This window comes from Erpetoichthys calabaricus, chromosome 2 (genome assembly GCF_900747795.2).
Source record: "Erpetoichthys calabaricus chromosome 2, fErpCal1.3, whole genome shotgun sequence".
NCBI lineage: Eukaryota > Metazoa > Chordata > Cladistia > Polypteriformes > Polypteridae > Erpetoichthys > Erpetoichthys calabaricus.
Genome location: NC_041395.2, coordinates 137,959,488 through 137,979,219, shown reverse-complemented (window position 1 = coordinate 137,979,219; position 19,732 = coordinate 137,959,488). Strand labels below are relative to the sequence as shown.

Here is a 19,732-nt window from a genome sequence, read left to right as displayed (position 1 = left end):
ATTTGTACTTAATCATACACAATTATCCCATGGCCACCTCCTTTACCAGTCTTGATTTATAAAGCAAAGCTTAACTGTGTAGTGATGTCTTGGCCTAGGGCATAGTGTTAAATTTACTAAGTCAGGTTTTAGTGAGAAGACATAATTCAGATATTGCGCTTAATATATTGTTGGCCAAAGAAGTTTTATTTCCAAAAGAGTGAATGTTTAGTAAGCAGCATTTTATACTGCAAGCATGTTTTTGTACTGGTGTTACGTTTTTGGTTTTAATTTGAATATAATTACTAATTCAGATACATTTAGGATCTGATTTTAACTCTTGGTCTAATTGATGCTTTTTATTCTTGGACTGTCAAGTAGATTTTGCTTCAAGGCTCAATTTATAAGATGCCTCACACAGGGATTCTGAGTAGCAGTTCCAAGATAAAAAAAGGTAGTATAAACAGCCTGTGGCCTGAATGTTGTTCTGATCAGTCAGGCAGCCAGTTTTGCTGCCATATTTTGGGATAAAACAAAAGACTCCCTCCAGTTAGGATGAAGGTCATCTCCTTTGAAAAATCCAGGCCTTTCCCAAAATCATCCCAAAAATTTTAAAAGGCTATGCTTTTATATATGCACTAGGTCTCTGACTGAACTTGTGTACATGCAAGAAACAATTGTGATAAAATATCCACTTTGTAGCCCATTGCAAAAACAAAGTTGTCACTCCCTAGCTGGCTTTAACATGTTCTCTTTAGCAAGACCCCTTTTGGTCATAGCTAAGGTTAGGGGGTCCCTTCTGCTCCAAAATATTGTGCCAGACTTTAAGAGTGAAAGACAATCTGTAGTGGAGTTCAACATGTGTGGTGGATTGTGTCTCTCCCTTGCTTAAGGATAGTGAAAGAAATGCATCTGCTTGGTACGTGTAACAATAAATCTGAACTGAACTGATATGATTACACTGCACTGTGTATTTATTAAAACCTTTTCAATTTTGAAAGAGCCAGGCCACCTTTTGAATGAGTAAATACACTAACACTGATTCTAATCAGTCCTTAAATGCATGGGGAGAACATGCAAAATCCATTTAGTACCTGATGTAGTGAGGCAGGAATCTTAATGCTTGCTGGGATAGACTCCATATGCCATGCAGCTGTGCCCCGGATAAGCGGATTAGTAAGATGGATAGATGTATTATTATTATTATTACTAGGGGGCTTTGCAGATACGCCTCTTCATTGGGAAGAAACACCACTTTTCCCTGATGGCAACACTAATTAGACAATCCACAAATCTCCAACTTAAAGTTTAAAACCGAACAATATATTCAATCGCACCAACATTTTTCTACTTTGTCATGTACTCTTAGTCTCAAGGGATGTGAAAGTGTCTCTCTGAGAAAGTCACGTCTGGTCTCTCTGGAAAAAGTCTTGTCTCATCCCAAGATTTTTTCATATAATAGAGAGATTATAGCAGCAAAGGAGAATATGTGAATAGGTTCACAGATGAAAGCTTCTGAGGACAGTAAGTAATGATAATAATGGGCGGCAAGATATGACAATGGTTACTCTGCTGTCGCACAGTGAAAGAAACTGTGGTGGATGTCTATGTGGAGTTTCCCCGAATGCTATGGTTTCCTCCTACAGTCCAGACACATACAAGTTAGGTACATTGGTATTGCCCATAACATCCATTCAGTTCTTGTCACTTGTGTGCATGCTATGTGCATACACTCTTTCGCCAAAGCACATGCATGCATTATCTATCCAGTGACAGCTGCCGATCTTTTCATAATAAACAAATAAGCTACCATATAGTGAAAAATATAAGCAATTCCATGATGATTTCAGTTATTATTGTCTGGTGGTCTACATAATTGAGACAGCAATTCACATCTGAGCATTATGAGGTAAATCCATGTTCCGGGACTGAAAGGGTGTCATGGACATTAAGCCAGCCTCCTTTAAAAATGTCTGAATCTCACAGCAGTGTTTTTCTTCTTGCCTTTTTACCTTTTTAAAATAATATGGATACACTGTTTAGCAATATATTTGCAATCTCAAGTTTCAGAGCAATGCTCAGTAACATTTTTGGTTTAAATAAATGTCATATTCAGTAAGTTTTAAGACTTTTTTTTTTATATATATATAATATAGGATCACTGGATTATAAAACACTCCATTATAAAATGCAAGAGCAGGCTTGTTATTTTTTTTTAATTTATAAAATATTCTTCACTTTAGAAGGCAAGTTGCAATGGCAAAATAATATATACCTTGATTATGAAAGATAACTTTGACTTGAAAAATACTAAACATATCTTTTAAGTTTGGTAGAGTGGGTTTTAGAATTATGAATTACTGTATGTGTTTCTACATTAATCAGACAAGCTGACAAATTTTGTCCCATGTATACCTGCATGCATTTGATATATCATTGAGTAAATTAAAGCAAGTGCGAAAAAAAGTCAAGTCAAAGAGAACTTTATTGTCATCTCAACCATATACAAGTATACAGATAGACGAAATTGCGAAGCTAAGGTTCCAGAGCGTAATAACATGAAGAGCAAATAAAAAAATAAAAATTAAATTAAAAATAAAATTTAAATTAAAACACAAACAAGACAAGACATTGTGCAAGGGCAAGATTGATGCAATGTATGGTATTATGCAATCTAGATACATAAATATAGTCAATAAATATGTAATATAATAAATAGATATAGATAATACAGAAATTATCAGTGTATGATAAAAGTTGTTTAAGACGTGTAAACAATGACAGGTCAGAATGCTTCACAGCAGAAGGATATCAGAGAATGTCAAGAAAGATCAAGTATTGCTAATTCTACATAGATATTCATAAATGGCTTGGACACATCTGTGGACGTTCCCTTAAAGATAATAAATAATTGGATTAGAGTGATTTTTTTTTTGGATTTTATTAAAATCATAAAACATTCCATACAAATAAGACAAGTTTTATAAAACCATGTCCGAAACAAATCAACCCCCACCATGAGAAAGAGAGCTAGGCCAGCAAAGTAAAACTAGTAAAAATAAGTAAATAAATAAATTAATACATGAATAAAAATAGAGTTAAAAAAAAAGAGGGGAGAGAATCTGCGTCCTCTTTTAAATTGCTTATTCTAAAATGTTATTGATTAGATCCTGCCAGGTTTTGAAAAAGTTTTGTATAGATCCTCTAAGTGAGAATTTTTTTTTTTTTCCCCAAATTTCATATAATATATAACATCAGTTACCCACTGACTTAAAATAGGAGAGTTATGATTCTTCCAGTTGAGCAAGATAACTCTATGTGCCAATAGTTTAATAAAGGCAATTACAGTTTGTCCAAATCCACTTTAAACCCATCTGGAAGTATACCAAACACAGCCGTTAATGGATTAGGAGGTATTGTGACACCAAGGCTGTCTGAAAAGCATTTAAAGATTTTGGTCCAGAATGATGTTAATTTGGTGCACAACCAAAACATGTGGTCCAGTGAGGCTGGAACTTGATTGCAAAGTTCGCAGGTTGGATCTTGCCCTGGAAACATTTTGGACAATTTTAAATAAGACAGATGTGCGTGATATATAATTTTAAGTTGAATAATTGTATGCTTTGTGTATATGGAGCTTGAGTGAATTCTGTGCATTGCTACCTTCCACTCCTTTTCTGAGATGTTGAGTGAGAGGTCCTTTTCCCATTGTACTCTTGGATCTTTGAAAAGGAGGGACTGTAAAATGGTTTTATATATTACGGAGATGATGCTGTCTGAGTCCTCAAGACTGATCAATATATTTTCCGGCATAGAGGTAGGTGGGATGTTAGGAAAATTGGGTATGTTTTGTTTAACAGAGTTTCTAATTTGAAGGTAGTGAAAGAAATGTGTTGCTGGAAAATTAAATTTGAAGTGTAATTGTTCGTAGGATGCAAAGACATTGTCTATGTACAGATCTCTAAGTGATTTAATCCCGAATGTTTTCCAGACATTAAAAACCTCATATGTTTGATAGGGTGGAAAAAGGTGGCTCGCGTGCAGAGGTGCCACAGATAAAAGCTCCTCTATCTTAAAATACTTCCTACATTGGTTCCATATTCTGAGTGAGTGAAGCAGAATTGGGTTGTTAGTATGTTGGTGATGACTTGTACTTATTGGGGTACAAAGCATGTACTTGTACTTATTTGGGTACAAAGCAAGGAATATAAAGAAGTACTGCAGGATTTTATTTCTATTGCGGACCAAGCCTGTGTATTTCATCTATTTGTGTGCCTGTCCAGGTTTTTATAGCTTGTATAGGGTTGCCCTTTGGATACATGAATGTTTTGAATTCCAAATGAATGAGGTTATGGTTGAATCTAATTTCTTAAAAAATGATTTATTGATGTATATTGGAATGTTTTGAAATTTAAAAGAAGCTTAGGAAGGATATGCATCTTAACAATGTTAAGATGAAGGGTAGACCATCTATGCAAGTCTTGCTTAATTTTTTCCATACAGACGGCAAAATTTTGTTGATAAAGAGCTTTATGTTTACTTGTGATGTTTTCCCCTAGGTATTTTAACTGATCTGCAATGATAAAAGGGAAGGTGTCCAATCTAATATTGTGTGCTTGAGAATTCACTGGAAAGAGCACACTTTTATTCAAATTAATTCTGAGACCAGAAATCTTTTGAAATTATGTTAGTGCTGATAGGACTGCAGGCACAGTATTTTGTAGATCTGATATATACAGTACCATATCATCTGCATATAGAGTAATTTTCTGTTCAAGTCCTTCTCTGATATTCCCCTTTATCTCATAAGCATTTCTACCGTGAACTGCCAGTGGCTCAATGGCGATGGCAAAAAGCAGTGGTAACAAGGGGCATCCTTGTCTACTACCGCATTCTAGTTTAAAGTTTAAATTAATGTTGTTAATACAAACTGAAGCTTCTGTACGGTATACAGTAGTTTGATCCATGCACAAATGTTTGGGCCAAGCCCAAATTTCTCCAATGTAGTGAAAAGGTAGTTCCATTCAACCATATCAAATGCTTTTCTTTTTCTGCATCCAACAATAATCCGTGGTGTTAGACTTTTTGGGTGAATGTATTACATTAAACAGGCATCGGAGATTAGAAGCTAAATGTCTGCCTTTAATAAATCCAGTTTGATCTTTTGATATTACTGAAGGAAGCACTTTCTCAATCCTTCTAGCTAGTACTTTGGAGAGTATCTTAACATCATTCAGAAGTGAAATTGCTCTGTATGATGCACATTGTAATAAGTCCTTAGTTTGTTTTCAGGTTGTTTAGGAAAGACGGTAATTAATGCTTGGCGAAAAATGTTTGAGGTAGAATTTTATTGTCTTTAGCTTCTGTAAATGTTGCTAATAGAAGGGAAGCTAGCTGATTTGAGATTTTTTTATAAAATTTGGCAGGGTAGCCATCAGGGCCTACTACTTTCCCACTCTGAAGTGAGTTTATAGTATCTAGTAATTCTGTAGTGCCAGAGGTTTATCCAATTCTTCTGCACTGAGAATATATTTTTGTGGTATCTGTAATTCATCCAGAAATGCATTAGATTGTGTCTTGTCTTCTTGTCTTCTGTAGAATATAAGGACTTACAGTAGTCTCTAAATGTGTGCATTATATTTTTATGGTCAATGATATTGTCTACGTCTGTGTTGGTGATTGCTGGGGTTGCATTGCAAACTTCCTGCTTGTGGAATTGTTGAGCTAAAATCTTATTAGCTTTTTCTCCATGTTCATCGTAATGATGTCTTGATTTAAAAATGAGTTGTTCAGTTTCTTTAGTTTTTAAGAGCTTGAGTTCTGAATGCAGGCATGTTCTTTATCCATCCATCCATCCATCCATCCATTATCCAACCCGCTATATCCTAACTACAGGGTCACGGGGGTATGCTGGTGCCAATCCCAGCCAACACAGGCCACAAGGCAGGAAACAAACCCCGGGCAGGGGGCACCTACACACCAAGCACACACTAGGGACAATTTAGGACCGCCAATGCATCTAACCTGCATGTCTTTGGACTGTGAGAGGAAACTGGAGCACCCAGAGAAAACCCACATAGACATGGGGAGAACATGCAAACTCCATGCAGGGAAGACCAGGGAAGCGAACCCAGGTCTCCTTACTGCAAGGCAGCAGCACTCCCACTGCGCCACCGTGCCACCCTATGTTCTTTATCATTTCTGGTAATTTCACTGATTAGCTCTGATACCTTCTTGGTTTCCAATTTATTTCTGTGGGAAAGATATGAGATAATCTGTCCTCTTAAGAAACAGGGCTGTGGAGTCAGTAGATTAATCCTTCGACTCCAACTCCTTAGTTTCTGGTACTTCTAACTGCGATTCCGACTCCTCTGTATTTAATATGCTAATGTATTTTCCATGTTGATTGAAGGAAGGCAGCATACACGTCATTTAACCACAGAACTCCTGGCTAGGAAGCTAACGCTCTACCGTATTGGCCAGTTTAAACAAAAGACAAGAACCACTGAACACACATTAGGCCATAACACACACCTCCACCTACATCATTAAACTTGTTTACACTCAAATTAACTTGTTAAACACATTATTTTTTTCTATTAAAAGAAAATCTTGCGACGAGATGTGATCTTCTGAGAGACAAAGAGACACGTCAGAGAGGCAGAGACACTTTCACTTCCCGCGACGTGGTCAAGTCACGTCATACTGACATCCTTTGCAAGTCACGCCCTACTTACAAACATTGTCAAACAAGATCATGGTCATCTAAACTCTCAGTTGTTGCCCCACCCTACTTACAACCATTTTCAAACAAGATCACGGTCATCTAAAAAGTGAAGAAGAAAGAGCAGCTCTAAAACAATTGATAAGTTAAAGATGACACGTGACACAGTCGAGTCACGTCATACTGACATCTGTTGGAAACCTGTTCCCGTGAAACGGTGACCTAGGCAAGGAACCTAATAATCAGCCCTGAACAAGTGGAATTGAAAACCGTGCAGGTCCAAACGGGGTCAGAAATAAACGACAAATAGTAAAGTACACAGTAGAACTTTATAAAGATGTTCAAACACATTGGTGCCATATACATGCAGAGCAGGTTACAGATTATGAAAGCAGTGGAATTTGAAAGGCTCCAAAAAAAAAAACCTGGCTGCAATACACACACAGAGCAACATAAAAAATATGACAGTACTACAATTTGAAGGTGTCACAAAACAGAGTACAGATCGCATTCACGCAAACAAATGGAAATTATTACTAGATGAAATAACGGAACAGCAAAACGAGATTGAATATATGCACATAGGTGATATGTCGGAAGAATGTAGATATTGTAAGGCTTTAAAGTTTAAGTCGGAGACTTGTACATTGTCTAATTCATGTTGCCATCAGGGAAAAGTACCATACGATATGAGTATCTGTGTTCCCACAGCAATTATAGCTACAACAAGTTTAATTTAAAAAAAAAAACACAATTTGGTCAGGTGTATATTTATGATCACAGAGAATTGATGCAACATAGAATCAAAAGAGTTAAACGATCTGATGTGCTGGCACTTATACAACCAATAATGGATACAAATCCATATGTCCAAAAGTATCACACTTTACACAAAAGTTATCAAATTTTCTTGGATTTCTATATGAATCTAAAAGATCACAGTCGCATTTATAATAAACCCACATGTGACGAATTGTCAGCGATAATACTTTCGAAAGATGGAGATATCAGTGACAGAGTAGATATTCGTGTATATCCAAAGGCAAAGCATGCTTCGTCATGTATGTCAAATACAGTGCCACATGCTGACCCTTTAGTTTTTCCTTTGCTTTTCCCAGATGGCGAAACAACAGGATGGTCGTACAATATTAAACAAACGCATTCAGAAAAATGAATAACACCCACACAATATTTCGAGTCAAGATTAGCAATATGTTCCCATGTATGTAACCCACTTCTATCATCTCAATGTCTGTCGCAAGCATTACATTACATATTGCGTATGTAAAAGTCGCACCTAATCGTCTCTTCTTTATTAAATCAAATCAAGCTAAACTTTGAACGGAACATATGCAACGTCTCATTGATCATGTTCACAATTCAAATATCAATAGTTCAGACATATTCAAAATAGGTAAAGCTGTAATATTACCATCATCATATCAAGGTAGTCCAGGAGCATTGCAACAGTTATGTAATGATACAATGGCAATATCCAGAACTATCGGTCGGCCAGATTTCTTTATTACAATGACATGCAATCCACACTGGCCAGAAATCCGCAGCTTCTTGACAACAGTGCCACCTGCTTCATTGGCTCTGGATATTCCGACTTTTGTAAGTAGATTGTTTTATCAGGAATTATTATTTTTATTGAATGAACTCGAAATGGTGTTTGGGCAAAAAGCAGATCTTGATATGCCATTCTTATTAAACATCCAGTCAGATTAGCTTTTGCAATGACAATTAACAAATAAGGACAAACATTTGACAAAGTCGGTTTTTTGAGTTTTTAAAATAAAAAGTGAACATAATGCATATATAACAATTCCCATAAAAAAAAAAAAAACACTTTTAATTATATTTCCACAGGAACAAACCTGGGGGTTGGCGAGCGAAGTGAGCAGGGGGCAAAGCCCCCTAGTCTAAAAAAAAAAAAAAATATGAAAACACTTTTTGTAATGTACCTTAATCCAGATTGCAATATGTGAATGTCAGGTTGTATAATAACTCAGCTGAACTTCACACTAGTAGTAACACAACTATGCACTGGGCTTTATTCTTACATCAGAGAAGTACTTAATTATGACTGTGACATTTGAACTTTCATTACAATTTAAATTTATTAGGTGTCAGAGTCTGTATATTTTTGCTGACTCCCAACTCGACTCCAGGTATCCAAAATTGTCTCCGACTCCTCAACTCCAACTCCGACTCCACAGCCCTGTTAAGAAAGCCTTCAGGGTTTCCCAGAGTATTCCTGCAGAAACTTCTGCGGGTATATTTGTCTCTTAAAAAAAATTGATTTGTTTGGATATAAATTCTGTAGAGTTCTCGTCTGCTAATAAAAGTGGGTTAAGACGCCATCTGCAATGATTTTAGCTCCGGGATGAAAGGGGTGTGGTCGGAGATAACAATAGAATCGTACTTACAAGAAAGATTTAATCTTAGGCAAGAAATTGTTATCTACAAAGAAATAATGAATTCTTGAGTAGCAGTGATGCACTGGTGAGTAGAAGGAATATGCTCTTGAGTTTGGGTTTAGAAGTCTACAGGGTTCTGATAAGTTGTGATCAGTTACAAACTGTGTAATTGACTTTGCAGTGTTAGATGTCATCCCCCCTGTGGCAGGAGACCTATCTAGATCTGAATTTAAAATTGCCATTATAATTTTATGAGTGTTCACATTGGGAATGGATGCAAATACATTTTCAATGAAGTCTCTATCATTCACATTGGGTGCGTAGATATTTATTAAAATCACTTGGCAGTTAAATAAATTAGCCATATAATCACATATCTCCCTTTGTAAAGCTGGAATGGAATATTTGGCCAGTCCAGTTGCTATGCAGCCAGAACTGATTCTTGCTTAATAAGTGGGTCTCCTGTAAAAGTGCTATTTTAGCGTTAGACCTGTTGGGTGAGAGAATGCTTTCTTTCTCTTTAATTTGTGATTCACACCTTTGACATTCCAGCTCACAAAGTTAACTGTTCGGTCATGGAGACATTGCTTCTGAACTTTTATTGTCATTTTGTAGTCTTAAATGAAAATAAGACAGCTTTGACCTTAATTTTCAATTTTCCCAGGAGTTATTGCCATGATGGCTATTGTTACATTGGCGCTTGTAATTATAAAAATTTAAAGGATAGATAGCTTGCTCTCTTTCGCCCTACCATTTTGCCTCCCCATGTGAGGCTGGACCACACTTCACAAAGTCCCAGTCCTCTGACATACTTAGAGACATCCAGCAGTGTGTAGGAGGATTAAAATTGAGATAGCTATTGACAGTACAGTCTAAATACTATAAGCATAAAATATCATCTTAAACAATCTTGAGATAGTAAACCCAGTGAATGATGTTAAAAAGTAGCCCTGGATAAGCATAGTAAGCCTTAATACAATAAACCCAAGGATATGATGCTAAACAGTCTCCTTATTTAAAAAAAAAAAAAAAAAATTTTAAAAAAAATTAACACATACATACATTCTGTACATATACGCATATAATTGTAATTAAAGCATAAACAAAAAGTGGCTGAGAAGGGAAAAGGATGTATTATTACAGGATCAGTATCACTGCAAGAAGATCAAACAGCCAGTAAGATTTTCTATGCTACGCGTGTCAAACTCCAGTCCTGGAGGGCCGCAGTGGCTGCAGGTTTTCATTCTAACCATCTTCTTAATTAGTGACCGGTTCTTGCTGCTAATTAACTTCTTTTGCCTTAATTTTAATTAACTTGACTTGGGCCTCTTTGTTGTTTCTTTTTCCTTATTTAGCAGTCAAACAGCAGTGAGACACAAAACAAGCCACCACAGGTCCAGCTCACCTGTGCCCATCACATAGTATGAAAGTAAAGAATGGTGAAGGTCTCAGTAAGGTTGATCTTTCAGGTCACCAAAACATTTTGGTGGTGTTCTTAGAAAAAACAGAAAAATCAACAGTTTTGGAAATGTCTGCTGTGGCAGAATGAGAGCAGCAACAATCCATGGAATTAAATAATGGGCTTAATTAATAGCAAGAATCAGCTTCTCATTAAGAAAGTAATTGGAGTGAAATTGGTTGGAGTTTGAAGCCACAATTTTGCTGGTCATCTGTTGGCTTGTTTTAGGTCTCATTTCTGTTTGGCTGTCATTTAATGAAGAAAAGAATCAATTCAGAGCACTGAATCCTTAAAAATAGAGCTATTAAAATGACGTGAAAAAGAATTTAGTTAGCAGTGAAAACTGGTCACTGATTAGGAAAAGGGTTAGAATGAAAACCTGCAGCCACTGTGGCCAACTAGGCCTGGAGTTCGATACCCCTGTTCTATGCCATGCCATGACAGGATGCGACTCCCGATCATATTTCAAAAAAAGTGTCAGGATCAGTTTTTTAAGCTCTTTTACTGCTTCCTCCATAGAGGTAAAAATGTAGAGCTTGCCTTGAATGTCCACTTTCAGTTTGGCAGGATACAAAAGGCTGTATCTGTTCTCGGCTTTCTATAAGCGCTGCTTAATGTTGTAAAAAGCGGCATGTTTAGCAGCTGTTGAGGGTGAGAAATAAGGGAAAATACCAATGTGGTTATTTTCAAATATAATCTCTTGTTTCTGTCTGAGATTCTTGATTCTCAGGGAGACCTTCGATTCTAATATTATTCTTTCTGCATTCAACTTCCAGTGCAGCAAGTCTGTCTCCAAGTATTTTGTTTTCGGAATTTGCAGCCGTTGCTTTTCTGTCAGCAGTAGATGCCAGTTGTTTGGCTATTTCAGTTTGAGTCATGAACGTTTGTTTAACATCTTCTAGCTGAACGCCCAGTGCTCTCAGTTTAATTTCAAACTTAGACATATTTTCCTGAATGTGTTCTTCAATTTTTTCCAGCATACCTTTAAAGGCTGCCTTAAATCAATTATTTACACGTTTCTCCTGGTCTTTAATATCCTGCAGCAGCTTCTCATTTGTCTTGTGTATGTCCTTTATTTCTTTCCTTATATCATTTATATCACTTTTCCTTGTATCATTTATTTCCTTCCTTATATCATTTCTTTCTTTCTTTATATCTTTCTTGAGCTCCTTTATGCCTTGAGCAGTGGCCATTGCGATGATCAATACCTTCAGTTTGGACAGATTGTTTCGGTCTTCATGCTCCGCGGGTGAACTGGCAAGCCCAGTTAAAGTTGATATTCCCGGCTCACGAGGAGTAGATGACAATGAGGAAGGCAAGGACATTTTCAGTTGCAATGAATCTTCTCGAATCGATGAGCTGTCGTGATGTGGATCACTTGCATATTCGCTCCCACATTCACTCTCGGCTGGAGACGATGCAGCCGTGCCAAGTCCCGGGAAATCTGTGCTTTCGCCTCTCTGTTCCAGGTCAGCCTCAGAGAGGCTGTACCTTGAACTTGGACTTGATGCCTGTCTAGGCTTGGATGAAGCTTTAGCTTTCTTTTCCGTTTCTTTCTGAGCCTCTTTCCTGACATTCATGTTTATATATTCTTGCATATGCTGTAATAGAACCTCCTCAGGTTGGGTAAACACAGGATACCTTGGGATGATAAAAAATAAGAGAAAAAATACCGCTGCTAACGGAGTTACGTTTCAGACGTCCATGTCCCGTAATGGACGAGACCAAAACTCTGGATTAGAGTGATTTTTCAAACTAAGTAAAGTAAGTAAAAATTTTATTTATAAAGTGGCCTATCACATACAAAAGTCATAACAACATACGATACAATAACAATATATTGAACGCTGAAGACTAGGTATAGGAGTGAATTTCTGGTCTTTTTGTAGTGCTATTATTGCCTCTTTTTCTTCTAAAAAGATAAACAAAACAGCACACAGTATTCCAGATGTGGCATCATTATTGCATTATACAACCTAAATAATAACCTTCTTGGTTTGCGCTCCACTCAGCAAAATATATATTCCCATCAGCGCATTAGTCATTGTTGTAAAGTGCATATCAACTTATAAACCATACACTTGTTTCACATATAGCACATATAACATAAAGTGGTATATTCAACAAAACAATATTGGGCAAAAGAAGAAACTGATTGAAATATACAGTAGAATCTACATTTTTCCCTTATGCACAGATTATATTGTGCTATGTCAGCCACATTCTAAAATGGATCACAATTCAGGCAAGTAACAAAGAATACAGCAGAATGCCACAAAGTAACAGTATGCAGATGTGTCCATATATGACAAGTTAAAAACCACTTCTGTATTGTTTCATCAAGCTTTCAGCAGCTTGTGTTACAGAGATGTTTGAATCAAAAATCATAACTGTATACATCATAAAATAATTTCATTATAGATGCTTTCATTCTACTATATGTAACTTCACAGGAAACAGCTAAACATAGTTGTAAATGTTTACAAGAATATAAAAATGGAAAGATGACATGTATTTTAGTCCCCTGAAAAAAATGTTAATACTGTCTTGATAAACTACAACGTTCAGTCAGACATTCATTTTTCATCAGAATGTCTTTTCATGCTGAATTGCTTTAATTAATTAAATTTTTAACTATTTATTTTGTTTTGCCTTTTTGTAATATTCTAGATTATACATGAGGATTATAATTTTGGAGTACTATATAAATGAAACCATTACTTTCGTATATGGTCTCTAAAACATTTTGCACAGAAATTTGAATTTAACTGATTTCATATTTGTAAGGGAAAAGTGGGATCATGGGTATATGGTGCTAGTCATTCAATAACTTTAAATGCTATGGCAATAAATATTGTGAGTTAAGATGATGTATTTACTAGTACAATCATAATGCTTTTATTTTGTACCTTTTTGTTAGGGTGTGTTTTAGTTAGCCACAGAGGGGATTATTGATTAATTTAATATTACCTGCCATTATGTCATATTGCACGCTATAAACTGTCCCAAAAGATATATATATATATTTTTTTTTTTTTATTACAGAGCACTTTTTGACTATGACAAAACTAAAGACAGTGGACTGCCTAGTCAAGGGTTGAATTTTAGATTTGGAGACATCCTGCATGTCATCAATGCGTCTGATGATGAGTGGTGGCAAGCACGGCAGGTGACGCCAGATGGAGAAAGTGAAGAGATTGGAGTAATTCCAAGTAAACGAAGGTGAGCTGAGTTTAAATTAGATTCATCTTTCATCTGTTAAAATCCTTCCTGCTTCACTGTATTGAGGTTTTTTTAAAATCATTTTAAAAGGAATAGTTTTTGAGATTGTGTGGTGGAGGCATAGGTGTACCGTGAACTTACACGTTTACTGTAGCTACAATGTTATTAAAACTTTATTTATTATATTTTTGATGATTATACTGCATGATGTCATTTACTACATAAGTTTTTTTGAGATTTGGCTATTTCTGGTTAAGGGTGAAGCTGTTCACTAGCTGCTTTTCAGACTTTGCCTTGTATGGGTAGTGAAATAGCAAAAGATTGCATTGCCTTAACATCTTTGCAGTTAATCTTTTTGAGTAGAAGAAATCCTACTGAAAGAAGGAGTATAAAGACTTAGTGTGATCAGATCTGTGTGGTTGATTCTTGCCAGTCAGTTTTGATAATTACAGAAATCAAAAATTTAATTCAAAGAGCAAAATTGTGTACTCCAATCTGTGTTGAACACAATTATTCAGAGGAGTGTTTCAGAAATATGAGCAAACTTCGCCGTGTCAAAGACTGAACATAATAAACTCTCTTAAATCCTTTCACTTCTTTCAAGGTCAGCTTGAGTGAAACATCTCAGATATATCCTCTCTTCATCTCAGAAACTGCTGCTTTGGGGCTTAAATTAACTGAATAATAAAAATAAAGACTAAGAAAAACGTTAGAATCCTGGGAATTCTGTCACATGCTAAGAAAGTAATATACTATAATATTTTTGAGTCACTTTTGTTGCTAGGGTTCCCTCTTCTTTGAAACTTAATCCAGAGACAATAACTGTTGTGCCAGCTATGAAAACCTGCAGCAGTTTAAATTGACCGCAGAACGAACACTAGTTGCCCACCCTTTTATGTTGAGGTGTCCCCTTTTGAAAACAAAAAGAAAGAGAGAGTGCAGTTGTTAAGATGGAACTGGCAACAAATCAGGTGATCTGTGTATCTTTTAACAAGGAAACTAAAATCAAAATGGTTTCTCAAGTGACGTTTGACTTGCTATGAAAAACATAAAACTAATTATCATAATCAGACACACACTGCATGGAGTCATTTACTACAGCAATATTATTTAATTCCCAAGAACGAGAAATAAGTCAAGATGAGAAAGCTGTGAATCTTAAATCAGTATGCCAGAACTTTAATCTCAACCTCAACCTTTATCATTACCTACAGTTGAGATCAGCCCTGAAAATGTGGAACCCATCCTCTTCCTATTTTATCCCATTTCATTCCTTTTTTAGTTTTGTCTCTGTAATCAGTTTTTGGTTCAAACCTGTCTCTGCGTTCCTCACTTGTCTGTGTGACACAGGAAAGAAACCTCTCTCTGTCTCACTAATCTGGGATTGAAATTTGGCACAAACCTCTCCCTTGAGCCGGAATTACAGTAACTTTTAAATTAAGTCGAACATTCTTTCAGAAACCCTATTCATCAATTTAGATATAAAATGTACACAATCCCATGTAATACTGTTTAGTAGGTATAGTCTCTGACCCAATTTGTTTTGCATTTCATTTTATCTTAGCAAATTTTGGTTTCTTTTTTGTAAGTTCTTGCCTCACCCTTATGCTGCATCTTTGAGGTCCTTAATTTCCACTTCTCTGTCATTCACTTTAGATTTTAGCTTTTCTCTACCCATGATCTTTCATCATGATCTTTATCATCTATTAATAAGAAGTTGATTTCCTGTAAGCTCTGTAGTATCTAAGATACTTCTAGTATTATGCTGGAAAGTTTGAGATCAATCATTACATACCTGGAGGACTTTATTTAATTAATTCTCTTTGATCATCCAGCTGCTCACATTAATTTCTTTTCCTTTTCCACTATAACATCTCTTGAAAAAGTAGTCACACTTACTAAAAATATATTTTCTTTTAATTGAGATATGTAGGTCTTTGTGACATTGTAGTATTAGGCATTTTTATATGTTGTTCTGGTGTTTTAACTTATCAGCATTTAAATGTTAACGTTTAATTCACATAGTTGAGATTTGTTAATGTCTGCTTTGTTTATTTATGCGTACACTCAGAGCAACCCTGATGGCGTCACAGAAGTGATTGTAAAGGATGGCAGTGTCCCCACTAAGCATTACACCTTGCTGTATTAAACAACTTCGAAATCCTCTGTCTTTAATTAGATTATTTTTCAAGTAGGCCCTAGCAGAAGGATTGAGTTTTTTGCTTTTGACTCTCAAATATTGTCTGTCCTTGGGAGCAATCATCATATTCTGATCGCACAGTTCTGCGTCCATATTTCCTGACTGCAGCTTCTTATTATCATCTCCCAGTTTTTTTTTTTCTTTTTCTTTTTTTCATTGCCCACAATAATCTCTGGGCACTTCAACACATCCCTAACAGGCATTAGCACAGTGCTGTTTTTTCTGTCTGTGCTTGTGTGTTCTCTCTGTCATCTCCAAGGTGAGTGGGGGAAAAAAAGGAGCTCCTTTTCCTTCTCTTTGATGCTTCAGATTTTCTCATCTGCTTTTTCCCCCATCTTTAAATTAATTTAAAAAACTATCGACAACATATAATGGCTGTAAAAGTCACATTCTGTCTAAAAGTACTATTTCAAATTTCAGTGTCTGTTTATTAAGTAGATATTCATTCAAATATGTTTTTTGTTTTATTTATTTTGCATATTTTAAAAAGAATATTTTTAAACTCACTTTTTTCAGCTGTTAATTTGTATGTAACATGTCATAATTGTGTTTTTTGTATTTTTGATTATTTTTTCAATAGTTGGTGGAACGTTAACTCATTCATAATTCATCCTCTACCAAGAAGTGTTGGAATTTCCCATTGCATATGTGTAGGTTCTTATTACCTTGTCCGTCAAATTTCATTTAGTCATAGCTGCAGTAAATGCTCACATTTTGTCTATTAGGAATGGACATTGGTAGCCAAGTAAAAAAAAAACTTTATAAAGAGAAAAAACTAATTTCTTAGGCTAAAACAAATTAAAATATAAAATACCTGAAATAATGCTTCTTCACAATGTGTGTCAGCAACCTGAATAAATCAACACTTGATTTTTGTAAAGCCAGAAGGTACCACATCCGTATTTTTTTCCCCTCCTCTGTTAGATTGATTGTTTGTGGACCTGTGTCTGCACTTGAATCCTAGGTACACTAAATAAATAATAGTATATTTTTGTGTTAGTAGTAACAACTGGCATTTGTTTTACACAAAGCATTACAACATTGGAACAATCTAGACGAGAACAGGCCATTCAGCCTAACAAAGGTCTTACTATCTTACATGCTACTTGGTAGCTTATTCCAAGTGTCTATGGTTCTCTGTGTGTTTGTGCAAAATTTACCCTTAATAATAATAATAATAATTCTTTGCATTTTTATAGTGCTTTTCTTACTACTCAAAGCGCTCAGCAATTGCAGGTTAAGGGCCTTGCTCAAGGGCCCAACAGAGCAGAGTCCCTATTGGAATTTACAGGATTCGAATGGGCAACCTTCTGATTACCAGTGCAGATCCCTAGCCTCAGAGCCATCACTCCGCCTAACAAGTTTCCAACTGCGTCCCCATGTTCTTCATCAATTCATTTTAAAATAACATATTAATCCCTTCATAATTTTAAACACTTCAATCATGTCACCTCTGCTCAGCTCTTTTGATCTTTCTTCATAATTCATCCCCTTTAGCCCTGAAATCAGCCTAGTCACTCTTCTCTCGACCTTTTCTAGCGCCGCTATGTCCTTTTTGTAGCCTGGAGATCAAAACTGCACACAGTACTCCAGATGAGGCCTCACCAGTGCATTATAAAGCTTGAGCATAACCTCCTTGGACTTGTATTCCACACATTGTGCTATATAACCTAACATTCTTTTTGCCTTCTTAATGGCTCCTGAACACTGTTGAGAAGTTGATAGTGTAGAGTCCATTACTGCTCCTAGATCCTTCTCATATGGTGTACTCTCGATTTTCAGACCTCCCATTGTGTATTCAAACTTAACATTTTTACATCCTATGTAATACTTTACATTTACTGACATTAAATTTCATCTGCCACAGATCTGCCCAAGCCTGTATGCTGTCCAAGTCCTTCTGTAATGATTTAACGGGTTCCAAATTTTCTGACAATCCACCTATCTTGGCATCATCTGCAAACTTAACCAGCTTGTTACTTATGTTCCTAAATCATTTACATATGTAAAAAATAGCAGCGGCCCTAGCAATGACCCCTGTGGAAGAGCACTCTTAACATCAGCCAGTTCTGATAAAGTCTCTTGCACCATCACCCTCTGCTTGCTGTGTCTGAGCCAATTCTGCACCCATCTATAAACATCACCCTGAACTCCCACTTCTTTTAGTATGATGCCCAACCTCTCATGTGGCACCTTATCAAATGCTTTCTGAAAGTCAAGATAAATCTATACTAATAAAAGGCAAAGCCCTCACTGACTGACTGACTGACTGACTGACTCACTCACTCATCACTAATTCTCCAACTTCCCGTGTAGGTAGAAGTCTGAAATTTGGCAGGCTCATTCCTTACAGCTTACTTACAAAAGTTAGGCAGGTTTTATTTCGAAATTCTACGTGTAATGGTCATAACTGGAACCTGTTTGACTGACTCACTCATCACTAATTCTCCAACTTCCCGTGTAGGTAGAAGTCTGAAATTTGGCAGGCTCATTCCTTACAGCTTACTTACAAAGGTTAGGCAGGTTTTATTTCGAAATTCTACGCGTTATGGTCATAACTGGAACCTGTTTGACTGACTCATTCATCACTAATTCTCCAACTTCCCGTGTACGTAGAAGGCTGAAATTTGGCAGGCTCATTCCTTACAGCTTACTTACAAAAGTTAGGCAGGTTTCATTTCGAAATTCTACGTGTAATGGTCATAACTGGAACCTGTTTTTTGTCCATATACTCTAATGGAGGAGGCGGAGTCACGTATCGCGTCATCACGTATTACGCCTCCTACGTAATCACGTGAACTGAAAACGAGGAAGAGATTTACAGCACAAGTCAAACGCGGGAACGAAGGTAAATGACGTTAATTGTTGACTGTCTTTTAATACTGTGTACTTGTTGAGTGTCTTTTAATACTGTGTAAGCATACATATTAACACATGTGCAATTAAACGTGTGCATTTACGGGGTGATTTCTCAGGCTTAAAAGCTCGCCTTTTATTAAAAAGGTAAATGCAAACTCTTTTCATTCTGAAGGGCACAAACCACGTTAGATTTCAGCCGTTAAACGCGCAAAAATGTCAGTACACCAGATAAATAAGCGCAACATATTATCAGTTGTATTGTATGCTTACAATACATATAGAAATGTGTTAATCGTTAACTAATATTATGGGATGGTGTTTTTCGACTCGCGCTTTGATTTAAATGATTGCATGTCTTGGTGGGTTTGCGTAGCTTATTGTCAATATCTTTACAGCTCTTTTTAAGACTTAATTTAAAAAGGTTTTCTTTTCTTCTTAATAAAAATTTAAAAGCAGTACTTCGCCGGTGCGAAGCGCTCACTTCACTCCCTTACGGGAATCAAACCTCTGACGTCAGCGCTAGAGGCTAAGCCCCTAAAATTGCGCCACGGCGTGTGGTTCGTTTATTTAACAGCATGTAGATCGGGGTAATTACATTCACGGCATTCGCAGTCTGATTCACAATCTGATTGTATGGGTGGTTACCTACCAGGTAACGCTTATGGTTAGCCAGCAAGTCATCTCGAAGTGATCACTCGAGTGAACGCAGCTTCACAAAAAAACAGATCCTTAACAAACTGTTATTGGTATATTTTCCCTCAATTTTAAAAGGTTTTCTTTTCTTCTTAATAAAAATTTAAAAGCAGTACTTCGCCAGTGCGAAGCGCGGGGATTTGAGCGACTGACGCATACAGACATATTCATGA

At 36.3% G+C, this 19,732-nt stretch overlaps 1 protein-coding gene across 19 annotated transcripts in view; it reads left to right on the top strand.

Annotated features, from left to right (window-relative positions):
* dlg1a (discs large MAGUK scaffold protein 1a) overlaps positions 1–19,732 on the top strand; it is a 525,807-nt gene that overhangs the window by 418,320 nt on the left and 87,755 nt on the right. For all 19 annotated transcript variants that reach the window (XM_051923937.1, XM_051923931.1, XM_051923927.1 and 16 more), the window contains one exon: positions 13,631–13,807. In XM_051923937.1, the coding sequence (XP_051779897.1) occupies positions 13,631–13,807 (177 nt within the window). The remainder of the gene's footprint in view (positions 1–13,630; positions 13,808–19,732) is intronic.